This window comes from Myotis brandtii, unplaced genomic scaffold (genome assembly GCF_000412655.1).
Source record: "Myotis brandtii unplaced genomic scaffold, ASM41265v1 scaffold154, whole genome shotgun sequence".
In the NCBI taxonomy this organism is placed as follows: Eukaryota; Metazoa; Chordata; class Mammalia; order Chiroptera; family Vespertilionidae; genus Myotis; species Myotis brandtii.
This window is the reverse complement of record NW_005355584.1, coordinates 6,129,789-6,149,507: the sequence shown is the minus strand read 5'-3', so window position 1 is coordinate 6,149,507 and position 19,719 is coordinate 6,129,789. Positions and strand designations below refer to the sequence as shown.

Below are 19,719 nucleotides of genomic sequence, written 5' to 3'. Positions count from 1 at the left end.
GAATTAAATGGTTTCCTGGAACATACTGAAGATCCAAGTATCAATAAAATCTACATTACTCAGTACCAATAGCAGTTCAATGCTGTTTATGTTTCTCAAACTTCCAAGGCATAAGAAAGAAAGGGTAGAGATTGCTAAAGAAATGGTACAACACTCCTATTATTCATCTTTAATGATAACTCTGGCCTAGAAACTGCAGCAACAATTAGAGACAGATTTGGCAGACTCAGTATTTGTTAAAAGTGTGTAAATGCTCATTTTTAAAGCATTTTTACACAAGCTAACATTTTGCCCTGCATGTTATAAATGCAATCTATCTTTCTACTGCAGCATATTTAGGCAATAAGTGTCGGTAAGCCAGGCAGTTTATCCCATAAGGCTCACGAAGCAGGGCCAGTGAGAATAAAATGCTAACCTTGGAGAGATCCAGTGAAATTATACAATAGTTTTCCCAAACTGAAATAAATCATTTGTATCTATCTTTATCTACTTTACTCATTTAGATGTTTTAATGCAACAAGTCTTCGAGGGCTCTGTCCGAGTCAGCCTGCTTCATCCTCAACCATTTTGGTGTGTCACAGCGGAGATTTAGCGTGAGGGGGTTGGAAAATGGTCATTGCCTCTTTTAAGCTTAGAAACAATAGTAACTATAAGAAGACAGAACAACTTTGGTAATCAAAAAGGTCTTCCCCTTGCATAAGAGCATGACTAGGCTTTCTAACTTAAACAAATATGTATTAATAAAGAGTTTAACATTATGTTTAATCCTATTTGTAATGGCATGTTTAAAATGTTCATTATTATCATTTACAAAATAGAGCTGAATTTAAATATTTTTCCTATCTTTACTTTCCTATCTTGGGGTTAAGTTTATTCCTTGACATCACTATTTCAATACAGAAAAAAGGAATAGAGTAGATGGGCTGTGAAGAATAAAGTTTAATTATAATCACTCATTTAATTATTTAATCAATTAAAAATATAAATCTTTCTAACTAGCTGTATTATCAATTAAATAACACGGAATGTAGACTTTTTTAAATCCACAAAGATAATTTGCTTGTTAATATTAACATACTATTCTACACTGGGGTAGAACTCTTCTCCACTATTTATTCCTCACCACTCTCTTGTGGGCATGAACCCCTTGTGCATGTGGGAATGTGTGTGCCAGTTCACACACACACGCACACTTGGTGGGCTGTGTCATTCAGCTGGCCAAACCTCTGATGAGCAAGGAGTACTCTCACCTGGTTCGGATCCCAGAGGAGTATGACCATTTCTCTCACTGGTAAACTCTGTGACCTACATCTTTCTTATGAAATATGCTCCCAAACATAGAAAACTCCTCATGATGTATGTTCTTTTCAGGTACACAAGCTTTGGGTACATATTAAGTTTTGTTCCCTTTCCCGGTTTAACATATTTACCGGCACAAAGACAACATTATTTTTCCATGTGATTTGGTTCTAGATACATCAGTGACCTTGAATTTGATGTGTAGAGTTTATTTGGGGTGTTAGTCTACAATGACTTGTATGTGAGATTTACCTTGGTGGCTAGATATGTTTGTCATTCCACATTCAATTTTTTTTTTTGGGGGGTGGGGGTGGTGGCAGGGGGAGAGTTGCGTTGGAATGGGCAACACAGTATTTTTCAAAAGAAAATTTAAGAAAAACTAAATGTAATATTTCACTACATGTAAAGGGGGTTCATGTAACATGCCATATTTAGCTGATAGCAGAGATATAATAGGAGACTTTTCTTAACAACTTGAATTAGTTTCAAGTGTGCCATTTTGCATTCAAATGCAGAAAGACACGGAAACCAATCCTTTATTTTCTATTAGAAAACAGCCACTGTCCCCTATCTCTCATTATGGTGCAGACTACAAGACCTAACAACAAAAATCCATATTATTGATCCGGCCAAGTCTCCACAATTATTCTTTAGAAGGAAACGCCGACGATAAATTACATCTGCACTGGCTTTTCATCTGCTGTTCGATATAAGTGATCTCTCAGGGCAGGCTAGAGACCTTAAATCGTCAACGCCCTTGTCAAGGAAGCAGAGGAGGCCTGGGCTTCCACAACTGCTGCAGAAGAACTTTTAACCTATAATTTCTAACAATAATATAGGATTCTTGGCAATCAGAAGAACATTTAGGAATGCTGATTAAAATTTATTTTTTCCTGAAACAAAATACTTTTTGAGAGATGTGAAGAGAAGGAAAACCAGGAAAATACCAAACAGCTCTCGGTAGTACAGCTCTGGTGAGGGAAGGAGAGTGCTCGAATGCACCTGGAAGGAGTTTGGGCCCACTGCCACAGATAATGAAAACACGTCATAAACACTGACCACAGTAGGTACTCAGGGACATGTCTGTGAAGGTCAGATTGAGAGTCCTTGGCACCACACCCAGCACAAGTGTATATTCTGTGTGTGCTTTCCATCACTTGGTTTGAAAATCCATATAGTCCTTTAAATGTATAGTGGCTAAATTCAGATGAGTCTTTTTGTATTAATTATCAAAAATTCTTGAATCTGATAGCATTCTGCTCTTAAGAGAAATAATGAGTGCATTAATTTTTTTAAAAAGGTGCATAAAATGGAGATTTAATTATGTTAACAAATATGATGGTGCTGAGTTTATCTCAGTAATAAAATACAAGACCAGTTCTTCACAAATCAAGAATAGACCTAAAAAGATGTGTTTAAACACATACACATATATGTACACACACAACAGAAATGAGCTTTTAAACAGAGAACTTGTTCTGTTTAACTGGACACGTGCAACACTCAGCTCCACACACACATGTTCAAATGTCAGTTTAACGCTACCCTCTCATTCACGCACAGTGAACTGATACCATCCTCTTTGCTATAGAATTACCACAATCTTAAATTCTGCAAAAGGGAAATCATTTCCATGGGCCCCTCGTGCAGGGGGCAGCACACCTGTGTGTGTCCTGTAGTGGTCTTTCATGGCGGAGGCCGTGAGGAAGGAGTAGTGACACGTGGGCCATGTACACTTGAAAGGCTTTTCTCCTGTGTGCAGCTTCATGTGATTGTTCAGGGCCCACTTCTCGGTGAAACTTCTATCACACAAGTGGCATGTAAATTTCCTGCATGAAGAAGAGAGAAAACCATGTAAACGTGACCCGCACAGGCCCCCGAAGGCCCCAGCAGCAGCGTGTTCTAGCCCTGAGTGGGGCAGCGCAGGCTCGGGGAGAACCGCAGGCCGGGCCTGTCATGTCTGTATAACCAGGCATTGATTTTGCTGTCCAGGCCTGGCACTCCAGCCATTTATTCTCTGCTTTGCGGTTGGGCCCAACGGGTTTGAAAAATTCTGTTACAGTCCAGTCACCCCTGAGGCAAATGTGAGAATAGATTTCACCTGTACAGGCCTACACCACTTATCCAGGGCATGGGCTGTCAGAGCAGAGGCTAAATGAAAAGCTATCCATACTAAACTACTCAGACAACCCCTGCTCTCTGCAGGCGGAGGCGGCTGCTGCTGGCTGCGTGGGAGCCCCCACTGCTCCTGGAACAGCAGTGCCCCTGCAGGCACCCAACTGCCCCCACCATAAAGCTCCCAGGGGAAGGAGGTCCCAAGGGCAGCTGCTGAACAAGCTGTCCTTCTGAGTCACCACATGGCTACATAAAAAGTTGACTTTGATAAAAATAAAATTATAAATTCTTTTATTTCATAAAATAAAATTAAAAATAAGCCTTTGAGAGAAATAAATCTCAATTATTTCCCATATGAAAAAAACAAACCTGAAAATAACAAAGCAGTACTCACACTAGAAATATTTCAGCCCCAGAGCCCACAGTTAAAGATACCTTCAATGATCAAGGCAGTATGAACCATGAACAAAACACTTGAATACTCCCTCTGGTTAGTCTTCTGTCCTGTTTCACTATCACTCATGAAATCACTGCTAAAATTTACTTTTTATTACTAATACAATTTAGTTTAAAGCCTTCCCTGTACCTACTATAGTAGTGTCCAGCTAATTAATTCAGGATAATGAATAGTCAAATAAAAGCAAATTAAACCAAATATTCAAAATTAAAATATTTTAGTAAGTTGATAAGCACTATGCCACAGAAGAGAAACTATATATCAGCTTGATTTGACTGCCTTAAATTGGTCTATACTTTTAGCAAGTTAATGCAACTAAAAAAACAGGATTACAGTATGTGTTTTAAATTATGATATAAATATGGAGGTGTATATTCTTTGCATAAAGGCTTTAACTATGATTTTACAAATTTCCTTCATCTCATAAGGGTAGAAAAAGAATCTCAAGCTCCAAATAATTACCTTTCCCATTTTGGGGTAAATGTCGATTACTTTAACAAATTAATCATTCAGAGTTTCACATATTCTTACGAAATTACCTTTTATAAAAATCCCTCTTCATTTGCTATATGTATTTATATTTTTATAACATTAGATCTTAAATGCAACCGGAGTGAAAATTACTAAATACTTCAGAAGTGTCATGCAAAATATCTTAAGTGCTTCATTACTATTAAAATTGCCAATTAATATATCTATATAATGTGTGACATTATATTTGCAACCATTAACTCAGACTGACTTTGAAATTACTACATCATTTGATCATTGCTTACTGGTACTACAGAATGACAAATATAGCTAAATACTTTGAAATGCACTGTAAAAAAAATATCATGTCCGTATATCTCTTTGACGGGTCTTCATGCATTTAACATTTCAAAACCATGACAGGGATCTTATTTCTAAGATAAATTCCCCTATCTACTTATTTCTTCATGTATTTATTGTGGATCTAACCTTCTCCTACAAGAAATAAATAAGGAGGTTAAATAGATGCTATCTTTTAACAAATAGTTTCTCTAGACTGTATTACAACTTTATGAATGACAAAATAAATCCCTCATTTTTAAATCTACCATGATGTACATTTAACAAAATTACATCTATGAAACCTCAATGCATGTGCTCTATTATTCATACGTAATAAAAATGTTAAACCAGAGCTTAGTGCCTGCCATGAAGTGACAAAAGCCAGATAACAAAGAACTGAGGCCACTGCTTGACTTTCAGAAAACCTCGTGTCTTCCTGTTTGCTTTATGAACATAAATACGTGTACTGGTGACCAATGTAGAGAGTCCTTGTGAAGATTAAGACACCCATTAATGGGTATTTCCTGGGACCCCATAAATTCTGAGTCTCAAATACTGTAGACTAGCTGCCTTCATGCAGCAGGTCAGCAAGGACAATACCCACTGAGGGAGCCCTGGTCGGCTTCAGGTAGGTCTTCAGGACTTGAGCTAATGAGCAGTGCCCTGGGGACCCAAAAAAAGGTGCCAGTGTGTTGGGGACCCAAGGAAAAGTGTCAGTGTGCACTCCAGGTGGAGCCACAGGGACTCAAGGAAACGTGCCAGCGTGTGTGGGGACCCACGGAAAGGGGTGCGCTGTTGGTGGAGCCATGTCCCTGGTTATCAGGGGTTCAGATGTCTATTATGCTAAAACTTTTTGGAATAAAGCCTTTTTTCAGGTGGTCAGCTGTGCTGTAGAAGTCAGTTAAGATGTTATCTTTTAGTGTAAATTCACATGCTGGTGAGTCAGCTCAGACTCCTGGCAACCCTGCGAATGAGTGAATGAGTGATGTCCACCATGTTCTGTCCTCAACAGATGTCCTCAGCTTCTGTGGACTCAGGTCTACGGCTTCGTTTATGGGGGCACTCCATCTCTTACTTGGTAAATTTATAAAGTTTCCTAAATTAAATCCTCAGCATTTTCCCAGCACTCTTGCTGTACTTACACTGGTTTCTTTATTTACTGTAATATGTGCTATTCTGTCATCAGCACCCCCAACACATGGAAGGCCCTGGGCCTTTGTTCTCCCCTGTTAAAGCCAGTGGGGGACCCCCTATGACTCACTGGTGACATGATTTATGCTCACAGAGTCAAGGTGAAAATCCACATCTAGACTTAAAATTTTGAAGAGAGAGTACTAAATATCCTCATTGTTAGATATATGACAAAAACTAAAAATTTTCACAGGGTGTCCCTAGCCATTATGTACAAAGTTAAACTAAAAAACTACTAGGGGGCTGAATTATGACTGCATGAATAACACCACTCCCTTAACAGATACTTATGCCTCAGTGGAACTCTGTGAGAGCAACTGCTTGTTTTTGAATGTCAAAAGGGCAGACAAGATATGTCAAAATACATTAACTTGCATTTTTAGTTGCATCCTTAACTTTAGCTTTCCATTATCCACAGAAGCCAAGTGGCCTAATTGGGGAGCTATACTTATTTTCTCAAATCATACTTTAAAATGTTATTTCAACATGTAAAAATCCTACTAGTTGGATTATTCATTCAATTTATTAGTAACATAATTTTTAAAAATGCCCCTATCCCACTTACATATGAAGATAAAAATATTTTGATGCTCTGGTACTTTACTACCTTATAATATTAAAAATATAGTAGGATGTGTCACTAGCATATTTTTATGTTCTTTACTAATCTCTCCAATTCAGGATAATTTGGAAACTAATTGCGTTGGCGATGTTTTTAGAGTTATATTGTACTATCTCGTTCTCCTAGAAAGCTTATCTAGGTACACAACCAAGAGACTCTGGCACAAGTACAGATGTAGAAAAAAATGTCCCCATTCAAATGTGAGCAACCTTAAATACCCACTGGGGGAGAAAGTAAATAATGGGTTTAATCATAAAATAGAACATCATGGTGCAGGTAAAATGAATCGACTAGGACTATATTTATCAGCATATGGGTTACACCATCTCTGAAACTTAACAGCATTAAAACAAGTTAGATACAAAAATGTACCACTGATATAAAATTTTTCAAAGAAAGGAACAATATTAAACATAGACATATGAAATCCATGTGCAAAGACATTCATGGTATCATAATCTCTGAATACTGCTTGCTTCTGAGAAGAGGGGAGCAGGCGTGCATATGGGAATAGAGTGTTAACTATAACTGTATGATTTTGTTGTTGTTTTTTTTAAAAGAAGAAATTGAAGTATATACGGCCACATGTTAACATCTTCCAAAGTGTTTCCATTGTTTTTGAAATTTTTCCAAATTCAAAATGAATATTTTAACTAAACTATCAAACAATATTTCACATCTTCTCTACATGACACATTGGACCAGACTTGTCAAATTAATAAGTCACACAAATTCACATCCGCAAAAAAGAGTGCAGCAGTAAGCCAGATGTAGTATGGCACAAATGAAATTTAATAAAAGAACAAGCTAAATTTTGTCAAGATATTAAACAATAGTGCAGTTATTATCTTTCAAAACTGTGAAACAAAGTTGTTGACTGATCCAAAACTAAACTGATGTTGCAAAAACTTAATTGACAGGTATTGCTGGTCTTTATGAATAAACCAGAATACAGAGCAGTTAAAACAATACAAGGTTTGTATGATTCCTAGCAAAGCAGTCCAATCTATACTAATAAAAGCCTATGTGGTCATCACGCCCTCACGCCGTGAATCCATCACCAGGAGGTTGCGTGTGCAGCGGGTACGCAAGGGTGGGCAGGGCTGCATGTGCAGAGAGGTGCACACGAGTGGGCGGAGACTTGATGCGTGTGTGGCACGGAGGCGGGTCCTGGAGGCTCCTGCTGAGCCGCGGAGGCGGGTCCCGGCCTACCTGTTTGGGGCAACCCATCGAAGAGCCCCAGATGGGTGGGTGGGGCCTACCTCTTTGGGAAGATCGATCGTGGGGCTCCTGCATTGTGAGAGGGCAAAGGCCAGGCTGGGGGACCCCCCCCCCCACCGAGTGCACAAATTTTGTGCACTGGGCCTCTACTGTACTAATAAATTTGTTCCAACAACTCTAAGTTACCAATGCAGTTTCTTTGAAAGAACAGCCTTTTTACATTTATTATAACTTAATAATTATATGATACTATAATAAGATAAAATGAAAATAGAACATGATGGGGTCTTTGCCCAGTCGGGTTACCATATGAATTTCTGCTGGGCTACAAATATAACTCAGGACTCACTTTCTTAAACAAAGAAACACATAAAAAGGCAGTTAAAGACAACCACTGAAGGGCAACTACAATGTTCAATTAAATCACATGAGCACCTTATGCTAAAGAAGTACCCAAGGATAACAAAGCCAAAGGGAGAAGTTCCAGAAAGTCTGCCAAGATAACAAATGCAGTACCTATTAGCACCAGGACAGGGAGGGGCCTGCACAGGTCTGTCCTGGGAAAGAGCAAAGTAAAATGTACAATACTGCCTTGGGAGTTAAACTACTTAATTCATGCAAAAAAGGTGCTAAATCCACATTATGTACCCCAATATTATCCCACAGTAATCCTGTTCATCTTATTTCTATGAGATTTCAGAGTACTATAAACATGTTTTAACACAATATGCAATTTTAAACTACATGTAAAATAAATCTCTCTAAATTAAAAAACTGAAAAGGTACACTGATAGCTAAATAATAACTATGAAGACACTCAGGGTCCCTTTGGCCATTTTCTTCCAAATATTTGTGTGTGTGTTTGTGAGCTCCACAAAAAATTCTGACTCGATGAATAAAGTTATATTCTGAAACCAAAATTATTCCATGATAACACTAATATCCAGATTATTCACATTAAGCTAGAGTTTGAGAGAGGCCTGTTTCCGATTACATATAAAACCCGAGCATGATTTATATCAAGAAGCCACAAAGACCTAAGATTAGAAAGGTTTCATTTACTAAATGTAACTCTTCAGGCTCAAGTGCAGCTTAGAGATGAAGCTGGAAACCTCCTGAGGGCTCTTACACAGCACCCAAGGGAGCTTGCTACTTAAGCCAAGAGTCTTGAGTGCATTTTTGCCCTGAACAGGTGATAATTAGCCTAATTAACAGGCTATATCCTTGTTAACTAGTTGGGACAGAAATTTAACCTCACTCATGCCAAAGCGTGTCATTTTAAAACCTCTTAAAATATCACTCAGTTTTTAATTACTGTGAAATATATTTTTTGGCCCTTTCTATTCAATCCAAAGGTTGAAAAGCTTTGTGTCAAAATTACTTCTGGAAGAAGTATTAAGCAGAAGATTAATCCCAGGGTGACTTAGTCAACTAAGAACCAAGAGAATGACTACTAAAGACAAGCATTCAAGGATTATAAGGGCTATGCCCGCAAAGATTTGAATTCATTCTTCAAAATCTCATTCCTATGAAATTTTTCTCTGTCAAAGAGACCACAAAGTCCGACCTGCCCCAAACCATCCTAGTGAGTTTGGTTGGAATTTCCCCCATTCCACTGCATGTGCTGTGTCCAATGCTCACCAGCATGACAAGTGTCTTGGATTAGGGTTAGGAAAAGCTGTGTGAAGGATAGTATTTTCTACTTGATGGGCCATCAGGTCTTTGATAAATTTACTCAGTGCTGCCTTTGCAGCTCAGACAGAAGTAACCACAGACAGTCCATGAACAAACAAGTATGGCTGTGTGCTAATAAAACTTTATTCACAGAAACAGCCAACCCCTGGCTTGGATGACAGGTGACACACCCCACCCACAACCACCAGGGCAGCCTGATCTATAGGGAGTAAAAGAGCATGAACTGAGCTCTGCTGGGAAACAAAGGTCCACTAAGCCCCCTTCCTCAGGACCTGAGAAGTTGGTTTAGTCCTGAAATAGTTCATGTTCCCTGCAGGGCAGGGTTTTAAAACGACAACATGAGAACAGGTGGAAGGAATTATACTGCATATGAGACCCATTCCAGTCCCAGGCTGCCCCATGCCTTTCAAACTGCCCCCTTTCAAGTGTATGGCAGAGCTGGAGGCCGTGGAAAGTTGAAACAATTAACTAGCCATAGAAGTCAAATCCTGGCACACAAGACATATATTAAATTGCCACAATCCTCTGGTCTGGACTAAATAAAATTTTATCTCTTCAGGTTAGGTAAGAAAACAATGGATTTATATAAGGAAGGTTAAAATAGCAGGTACAAATAAAGGACTAATATTACTGTTTAAATACTATGTAAAGAGAGTTTCTTTTAAATCATTGTTCTTAGTGATATAATTTGAGGAAAAAAATGACAAAATGGATTTCAAACCCATTTATACCTTCATCCCAAATACCTTGACCAATATCTAGTCATTGGGCATTCACAACACAACCATAAAAACCTTCAAATTAAAAGGGTTCACTATTTCTACATCAATTCATCAATTTAAAAAAAAGTATGTGTTGGAACCTATAGTGTGTCTAGCAATGCTCCGTGTATGGAAGAACTACATGCCTCCCCAAGAGGAGCCAATGAGTCAGTGGTCAACATGAATGTCAATGAAATAATCAGAACACTAAGGTGCCACATTATGTTGGACTTCTTAACAAAGCCTTAAAAGACATTTAGAAAAAGCATCAGTGAATATAGAATGAAACCGTTGTTAAATCTTTCAGGTAAGGTTTAGGTGAGTCCAAAAGGATAAAACAGGTTAACTAATGGAGGCCGCAGATAATGACCAGCTTGGAGGCAGAGAAGAGATAGGCAGAGACAGGTGGGGGTGCGTGTGAACAGTGAACCAATCCTAGTATCTGGGGGGAGAGGGTAGAGAGCATGCTGCATAGAAGGGAGAAATGTGGGTTTACCTTTGAGTAGTATCCGTGACCAAATAGATACGGCACATATGCATACAAGCCACGAATATGTGCATGTCTAGAATAAACCCCACCGAAACAATGTCTACATCTGAGATTGATGATGAACTCTTTTATATTTGGCCAAGAAACACACAGTCTTCAAAACAGCATGTCAGCTACAACAAAGACTGCTGTGCTTCAAGCCATGTACCTACAGATGCACTACAAGTGGGATTTCAGGGAGATAAGAACCTAGGCCTATCTCGTTTGCATGGCAATGAAAAAAAACCTTTTACTAAGTGTTCAGATGACAGTCTCACCAGTTATAGTATTAGAATGAACTGGTAACAAATATAAGATAGATTTTACCAATAAGACCAAAAAATAGGCTTACAGAAAGGAGGGAGCACTAATTAAAATATATCAAATACAAAATCAACTAAAGTAATTTTCTTTTAAATTTTAATATTTTAAAATTAAACATATATTAATGAAAGCTGAGTATGAACAAAAACTTCTGTCCCAATGCAGAAGTTTTGTCAGCTCCAATTATCCAACAAAGACCTACTAGAGTATGAATAAGGCAAAGATGACACGGCTGATTCTAAGTGGCAATTGGGTTCAACCCTAACACAGGAGACTTTAATGTTCACACTAGAGTCCTGGGAGAGCCAGACACTGACACCAATGTGCTCACTTCCTGACCCTGTGCATCAGTTAGAAGGCAGGACCATCACTATTTATCCCAAATGTAACTTCCTATAGGTCTCAAATATACAGTAGCTTAAATGGAAATGAAGACAATATTTCCCTACAAAAGAAATATAAATCTACATTGAATATACGTTACATATTTTTTTCCTAAAATATATTGTTGTAATATTGAAACATGTCCCATAGATGCATATATTTATATACCAGCAAATACAGCATATTTGCAATTTATCCTGTAGGTCCTTACATCTTTCTTATGGAAAGTGAATGTCTAGACATTTGACTATACCTGCCAAATTTAGACAGGCCCCCCAGCCTGGTGGAGACTGTGTGACTTGCCAGGCCTGGGAAAGGCAGCCTTTCCCAGCTCAGGTGTTTCACTGTCTTGGCCTCTGTCATCATCGCAGCCTTCTAGCATGTCAGGATGATCTAGGGGACCATTTGAGCTCAAGGTAAGATTAGCTGGAAGGCTAGAGATGTGTTGCCCAGTAATCTCAGAGTTCAGGACAGAATTGACCCTTCCTGAGACCTCAGCCCGAGGAGCAGCAGTTAAGCACACTTCTAGAGTAAATATCGGGGTGTTTGTGCACTGGAGCGTCACCAAGACACAACATGAGTTCAGAAGACGAGTCAATGTGGATGTTGCCGAGCCTGACATGGATCAGAGCTTGCTTTAAATCATAACATCATTCATATATGTAGAAAGATTATCTTGTAAGGAATGTGATTTGTTCCTTTCTAAATCATAAGTTCAGGGAAAGTGCTAAAATTAGATTCACATAAGAAATAAATTTTTAAGGGATATATAGTTGTTGTGATCCAACTGAGAATGAGTTAATAAGATACAAGCAGGCTCTGGGGAGTAGGAGCGGCCAGGGAGAGGTCAATGGGGGAAAAAGGAGTCTCATGTAATACTTTAAACAATAAAGAATTTAAATTAAAAATAAACAAGATACAAGATGGCTCTTCACCACTGCTGCACTCTCCACTGTGCATTGGGTACAAAGTAACTTGCATGAACCAAGCAACACTGGGAATGCATGCGTCTCTGAGGCTTATCTGGATGGAAAAGCCCTCTTAAATGCAGGGCAAAGCAATTAATGCCACTTCTTCCCAGTACAAAGAATCATCATTTACTGTAAAACTTGGATGTGTGCAGCTATAATTCCTCTTTTCACAAAGTAGATTTGCAGTTTTCATCTACTTCTCATATATTCTAAATTATTTTGAAAAGATAAATTCAGATAGACATCTATAGAGATCATTTATACTAATTTTTCAAATCTTCAACACCTCAAACAAAAGACCATGTGGAATAACATTATCATTTATTACATACCTTCCAGCATTCAAAATATTAAACTAAATTTCCTTCTAATATAATTAAGTGTCTGAGCAAAAACAACTGGAAGGATGTATATAGGTGAAGAAATATATTTAAACTTGGCAGAAGTACAGAGTTAGGGAGGATAAAATACAGAATTGACTAAAACTATCAAAAGAAGGTTAACAACAGAAAAGACTTTTCAATTATAGGTTGGGAAGGAATAAAAATGAAAGTCAAAGTATTTGCCCCTTTAGACTTTATGCTAAAAAGAAAACATAGCCATTCAGTTCTTTATATTGCTACTATCTTTTGATTAAAAGTTTTAGACCAAGCATGTCAAACTTGCAGCCTGTGGACTGCATGCCTCATTTATTTGGCCTGTGTGAGCCTTTGAGTTTGACATGCTTGTTTTAGACTGAAACACATGGAAATGAATTAAAGTCCCAGAAAGTATTCCCCCTAAGGGAATAATGAGGAAGCTTTGGGCCGAGTAGGAACAGTAGTGAAAGTTCCACTCGATCAGATCTCACTGAAGATCAGGCGGGGCCAGTGAGGCCAGAAGAGTCCCCCAAGCTCCTTGTGCCTGAGCTCTGGTCACCAACTCCTCACTCCACACCTCACTCTGGGCACAGGGCCACTGTGTGGCCCTCAGCTGTGCTCACATACTCCTACCTCAGAACACCTGCCAGACTCTGCTCTGCCTGAAACACCCATGTGGCGCCCTCCTCTTGTCACCTTATCTCTGAGGCTTCCTCTCACCACCTACCAAAAACTGCAATACAGTACCTCCCTCTTTTATGTCTCTGTGTCACCACAATTTTAATAGTGGCATGTGTGAGTTCTACTTCTACTTGTTGAGTATCTTCCCATGCTGGAGTGTAGGCTCCTGACAGCAGAATGCTTGCCAGCTTTAGTTTCTGCTAACACCCCAGGGCCCAGTACAATGCCTGGAGCATGGTCAGTTTCTAGCAAATAGCTGTTCAATTAATGGATTAAATACTGTAAAAGAACCACATCTACAGAAGTAACATCCACTTATCAAAAAATACACGAAGGCCATACACATATACATATACACACACACGTCTGAAATGACAAATAAATAGAAAATAAGTCGGGCAGGCACACAAAGCAGGGAGCAGTAATTGTCTTGAGTGGGAAGTAGGCCGGGGAAGCCTGAACAAACAGGAAGGTCGATTCTGGAAAAGCACTTTATATACTGCAGCATTGAAAATATTTACACACATACATTCCATCTTTAAGAATATATATGTATATGCAAACAGAATTTGAAAAGCACAATTTTGAGGTCAATGGTGGGAAAAGGGAAACATATGTAATACTTTCAACAATAAAGATTTTTTTAAATAAAAAAATAAAGAAAATGTTCAACCAAAATAATTCTTAAATAAAATTTAAAGGAATCACTATTTTCATCCACTGTTGGTTTTTCTGTGCCATACTTATAAAAAGAAAGGAAGATGTTTTGGCTTTTCAATTTTTGAAGTGGAAACCTCACCATATTTATATTCAGATAGTTCAGACATCACCATTCAATGACTTTATAAGCTTATACTGTGAATGCCACAGAGCTGACAGCTAATCATGTATACTGTCCGCACAATTAAAGGATCTTCTGATTGCTGTGAGTAACCACATAATCACAATTGTAAAAGGGACAGTTCTGGGTGTTCAATAAGAAGGCATTACCAGACGTGGAGACTGGCAGACCAGCTCTCCCTGAAGCATCCTGATGCTGCTGTGACTATGTGCCACTCATTTGTCCACTCCACACCATCATATGCACGTGGACTTTTTAATTATTCTCTACTTTCCTACACGTACATGCCCTAAAAGATTCCAAACAATTTAGAGACACATAAAATGCTCTGTAATGTCTTAGTATCTTTCACAGTAGGATCATATGAAGGGTATGAAAATGATGTACTAAGAAACATTTCTAAAATTTAATAATTGTATATAACTAAATTTTATCAAAAATCCAGAAGATGGTGAGAAGTTTCTGATAAATGACCTTCCCGGTGACATATTTTAAACCACAAAGAGAGCTGTTGAAGGAGGCCATGCCCAGAATGAGGTGGACAGCTGCCTGGACACCAACATGGCTGTGACATCGATGCCTTGACAGTACTTCAGCCTGAATTTCTACACATGTACATGCAGCTGGAATAAAATACCTCTAGAATATGTCCTAAAAATAAAACCTAATTTCCACTGAAATTCCACTGAGTCCAGCCTTATGGATAAGGTGTAGGGAAGTCGAAGATTGTGAAGTGGAGCTACCAGAGGCTGTCCCTCTCCAGTAAAGGAAAGAAGGGCTCCAAGGAAGAGTCAGTTGCCTATATCTGGATAAGATCAAGCAACCATCATACTAATGAGAAATGCTAGCTACATAATATTCCAAGGCCCATCTCTAAGCGTGGGATCTATATGCATCCAAATGCTAGTTAACTCCACTGGAACAAAGAGAGCCAACTTCCAGGAAGCAGGGACTTTAGAATCTTTATTCTTTTAATTATCTAATGCAGTAAACCAAACCAACAGAAGTAACACTAATCATTATTTTGGCAGGCATAGCTGCATAATACAAAACCAGAAGTATAGGGATGGGGAGGTGGGATGATAATAACACCAAAGGAACAGAAAGTGCTTGCTGTAACCAACACCATAAAATCAGCTGCTCTAGGCCTTACAGAAAGCAGGTGCTGGATCAAATACTGGATTCAACGCCCCCCCCCCCCCCCCCCCCTAAAACTGAGAGACTAGGATAGAAAGTCATAACAATAAAAGGAATAAAGGAGACTTTTATACTATACTAGAGGCCCGGTGCACGAATTCATGCGCAGGTGGGGTCCGGCCAGCCCGGCCTGATCAGGAACAATCAGGCTGGGCTGGCTGAGGGGAAGGGCTGTGGGCTGTTGGCCAGCTGCCCCCGGCCCCTGATGGGGAAGCACGATCGGGGGCAGGGGAAGCCAGGGGGAGGGGTGCGGGCCGTTGGCTGGTCAGTCCCGCCCCCTGTTCGAACTCCTGATAGAACTCCCAGTTGAACTTCCGGTCGAAGGGACAATTTATGTATTAGCCTTTTACTATATAGGACTAGAGGCCTGTTGCACGAAATTAGTGCACTCGGTGGGGACTTCCCTCAGCCCGGGCTGCGCCCTCTCGCGGTCCGGGAGCCCTTGGGGGATGTCCGACTGCCACAGAGAACAGGCCTAAGATGACAGTCGGACATCCTTAGCCACTGCGTTCACCAGCTGTGAGCCCGGCTTCTGGCTGAGCGGCACATCCACTGTGGGAGTGCACTGACTACAAGGAGGCAGCTCCTGCATTGAGTGTCTGACCCCTGGTAGTCAGTGTGCTTCATAGTGACCAGTTGTTCTGCCATTTGGACAATTTGCATATTGGCCTTTTATTATATAGGATAACCAGAAGAGCAGAGGAAGTGTTCCACTGGAATTCACAAGATGATATCACAAAAACCTGCTTAAGAGCTAAGAACTAAAAGACAGAAGAGCTAGTATCTTCGTTTATACAAACCAACCCCTAGAATATCCAGAGATGTGTGGTAAATCTCCAAATATCACTAACATCCTATATCATAAAGAAGTAATATGCAAATTGACCATCACTCCAACAAATAAGATAGCCACACCCATGTGGTCAAAGATGGCTTCCCCCATGTGGACACAAGATGGCCAGCAGGGGAGGGCAGTTGGGAAAGACCAGGCCTGCAGGGGAGGGCAGTTAGGGGTGACCAGGCCTGCAGGGGTGGGCAGTTGGGAAAGACCAGGCCTGCAGGGGAGGGCAGTTAGGGGTGACCAGGCCTGCAGGGGTGGGCAGTTGGGAAAGACCAGGCCTGCAGGGGAGGGCAGTTAGGGGTGACCAGGCCTGCAGGGGTGGGCAGTTGGGAAAGACCAGGCCTGCAGGGGAGGGCAGTTAGGGGTGACCAGGCCTGCAGGGGTGGGCAGTTGGGAAAGACCAGGCCTGCAGGGGAGGGCAGTTAGGGGTGACCAGGCCTGCAGGGGTGGGCAGTTGGGAAAGACCAGGCCTGCAGGGGAGGGCAGTTAGGGGTGACCAGGCCTGCAGGGGTGGGCAGTTGGGAAAGACCAGGCCTGCAGGGGAGGGCAGTTAGGGGTGACCAGGCCTGCAGGGGTGGGCAGTTGGGAAAGACCAGGCCTGCAGGGGAGGGCAGTTAGGGGTGACCAGGCCTGCAGGGGTGGGCAGTTGGGAAAGACCAGGCCTGCAGGGGAGGGCAGTTAGGGGTGACCAGGCCTGCAGGGGTGGGCAGTTGGGAAAGACCAGGCCTGCAGGGGAGGGCAGTTAGGGGTGACCAGGCCTGCAGGGGTGGGCAGTTGGGGGCAACCAGGCCAGCAGGGGAGGGCAGTTGGGGGCAACCAGGCTGGCAGGGGAAGGCAGTTAGGGGCGACCAGGCTGGCAAGGGAGGGCAGTTAGCAGTGATCGGGCCAGCAGGGGAGGGCAGGTGGGGGCAACCAGGCCTTCAGGGGAGGACAGTTAGGGGCAACCAGGCCAGCAGGGGAGGGCAGGTAAGGGCTATCGGGCCAGCAGGGGAGCAGTTAGGCATCGATCTGGCTGGCAGGGGAATGGTTAGGGGATGATCAGGCTGGCAGGTAAAAGCGGTTAGGGGCAATCCGGCAGGCAGGCAGGTGAGCAGTTGGGGGCCAGCAGTCCTGGACTGTGAGAGGTCCCAGACTGGAGAGGGTGCAGACTGGGCTGAGGGACACACACACACCCGTGCACGAATTTCGTGCACCTGGCCTCTAGTCTATGTAATATAAGCCTAATGACCATTACAGCGGATTGACCAGAACAACCGGTTGCTATGATGTGCACTGACCATCAGGGGGCAGATGCTCAACGCAGGAGCTGCCCCCTGGTGGTCAGTGCGCTCCCACAGAAGGAGTGCCACTCAGCCAGAAGCCAGGCTCACGGCTGGCAAGCGCAGCAGCGGTGGCGAGAGCCTCTCCTGCCTCCACGGCAGCACTAAGGAGCAGTGAGCCAAGTGGTAAGGAGCAGCAAGCAGGCGGGTGGTAAGGAGCGATGGGTCCCAGACTGTGAGAGGGATATCTGACTGTCGGCTTAGGCCCGATCCCAACAGGGAGTGGGCCTAAGCCGGCAGGCGGACTTCCCCCCGGATTGCGTGAGGGCGCAGGTCGGGCTGAGGGGACCTGCCCCTGTGAACAAATTTTGTGCACTAGGCCTCTAGCTTTCATAATAAATTTTTATCAATTATTGGCATCTACTATTCTTCAAAAATAATCTACAATGGAGCACTAAATAATATACACATGCTCACTTCGAAGTCGAAGGTAAAAGTAAAGCACCTGAAATAAAAGTCCAGGTGAAAGATAATCAGGAATATTTCCTCTGGGGAACAAGGAGTGTGAAAACACCAGCATATGTCAACTGCTATGAAGAAAACACGTCCTCTGGTTGAATTTTAACTTTGACCTGAGCTGATACAGATCAGATCAGGGACTGACCTAGTGGACAAAGTTGGCAACAGAAGAAAAGAGGTAAAAATTTGAGAATTTGATGATCAAATCTTAGGGTATATGTTTCAAAGTAAGTTGATTTGAAAACGTGGGCAGTTTGACAACTAATAAAACCAATTAAAATCTGACTACTAATAAAACCAATTAAAATCTAGTATATGAAGGTAGTCCCATGTGCCAAGGCAGTGCATCTTACCTAATAATAGACAAACATGTAAATTGACCGTACCTCCGCTACGCTATCCAGCCAATCAGGAGACTATGCAAATTAACCCAACAAAGATGGCGGTTAATTTGCATGCGTAGGCTCCAAGCGGCGGAAGAAAGCCTGACGGCTCCGGGGCCGGAGCAGCGAAGCCTGACGGAAGCCCTGTGTGTTTATGTCTCCCGTCAGGCCCCAGCAGCCCCAAGCCCCGCCACCTCGGTGCTGGGGCTGCTGGGGGCCAGAATGGAGACACAAACATGCAGGGGAGCCCGGCACCCAGCAGCCCCCAGCCCCGCTGAGGTGGTGCTGGGGGCTGCTGGGGGCTTGATCGAAGACACAAACCAGCAGGCCCGGCACCCAGCAGCCCCAAGGCCCACTACCATGGTGCTGGGGCTGCTGGGGGCCGGATCAGACACACAAACATGCAGACCCGGCACCCAGCAGCCCCAAGCCCTGCCATCACGGTGCTGGGGCTGCTGGGGGGATCAGAGACACAAACCCGCAGGCCCAGCCCCCAGCAGCTGCGGCACCCAGCAGACCCAAACCCCGCCTAACCAGCCAATCAGGAGAGTATGCAAATTAACCCAACAAAGATGGCGGTTAATTTGCATATGTAGGCTCAAAGCGGCGGAGCGAAGTATAATGGCTCCCCGCCGGAGCAGTGAAGCCTAATGGCTCTGGGGACGGAGCAGTAAAGCCTGATGGAAGCCCTGTGTGTTTATGTCTCCCGTCAGGCCCCAGCAGCCCCAAGCCCTGCCACCTCAGTGTTAGGGCTGCTGGAGGCCGGATTGGAAACACAAACAAGCAGCGGAGCCCGGCACCCAGCAGCCCCAAGCCCCACCATCAAGGTGCTGGGGCTGCTGCGGGTATCAGAGACACAAACCCGCAGGCCTGGCACCCAGCAGACCCAAGGCCAGCCACCGGTGCTGGGGCTGCTGGAGGCCAGATGAGAGACACAAACACACAGGAGGGCCCTGCACCCAGCAGAACCAAGCCCTGCCACCATGGCGCTGGGGCTGCTGGGGGCAGGATCGGAGACACAAACCCTCAGCCCCAGCACCCAGAAGCCCCAAGCCCCGCCATCATGGTGCTGGGGCTGCTGGGGGGATCAGAGACACAAACCCAAAAGACTGGCTGGCATCCAGCAGCCCTGGCACCCAGCAGATCCAAGCCCTGCCACCATGGCACTGGGGCTGCTGGGGGCCAGATCAGAGACACAAACCCACAGGGGGGCCCTGAACCCAGCAGCACCAAGCCCCGCCACCACAGTGCTGGGGC

General features: G+C 42.8%; 1 protein-coding gene across 9 annotated transcripts in view; it reads right to left on the bottom strand.

Annotated features, from left to right (window-relative positions):
- Window positions 1–19,719, bottom strand: part of ZNF407 (zinc finger protein 407) — a 384,238-nt gene that overhangs the window by 140,115 nt on the left and 224,404 nt on the right. For 6 of the 9 annotated variants that reach the window (XR_001361154.1, XM_005861574.2, XM_005861575.2 and 3 more), the window contains one exon: window positions 2,962–3,128. Coding sequence is in view for 6 of the 9 variants with exons in the window: in XM_005861574.2 (XP_005861636.1) it covers window positions 2,962–3,128 (167 nt within the window). In the remaining 3 variants the exon portion in view is untranslated. Of the gene's footprint in view, window positions 1–2,961; window positions 3,129–19,719 lie in introns of those variants that run through there. The other 3 variants (XR_001361156.1, XM_014535902.1, XM_014535903.1) reach the window with 2 other exon arrangements.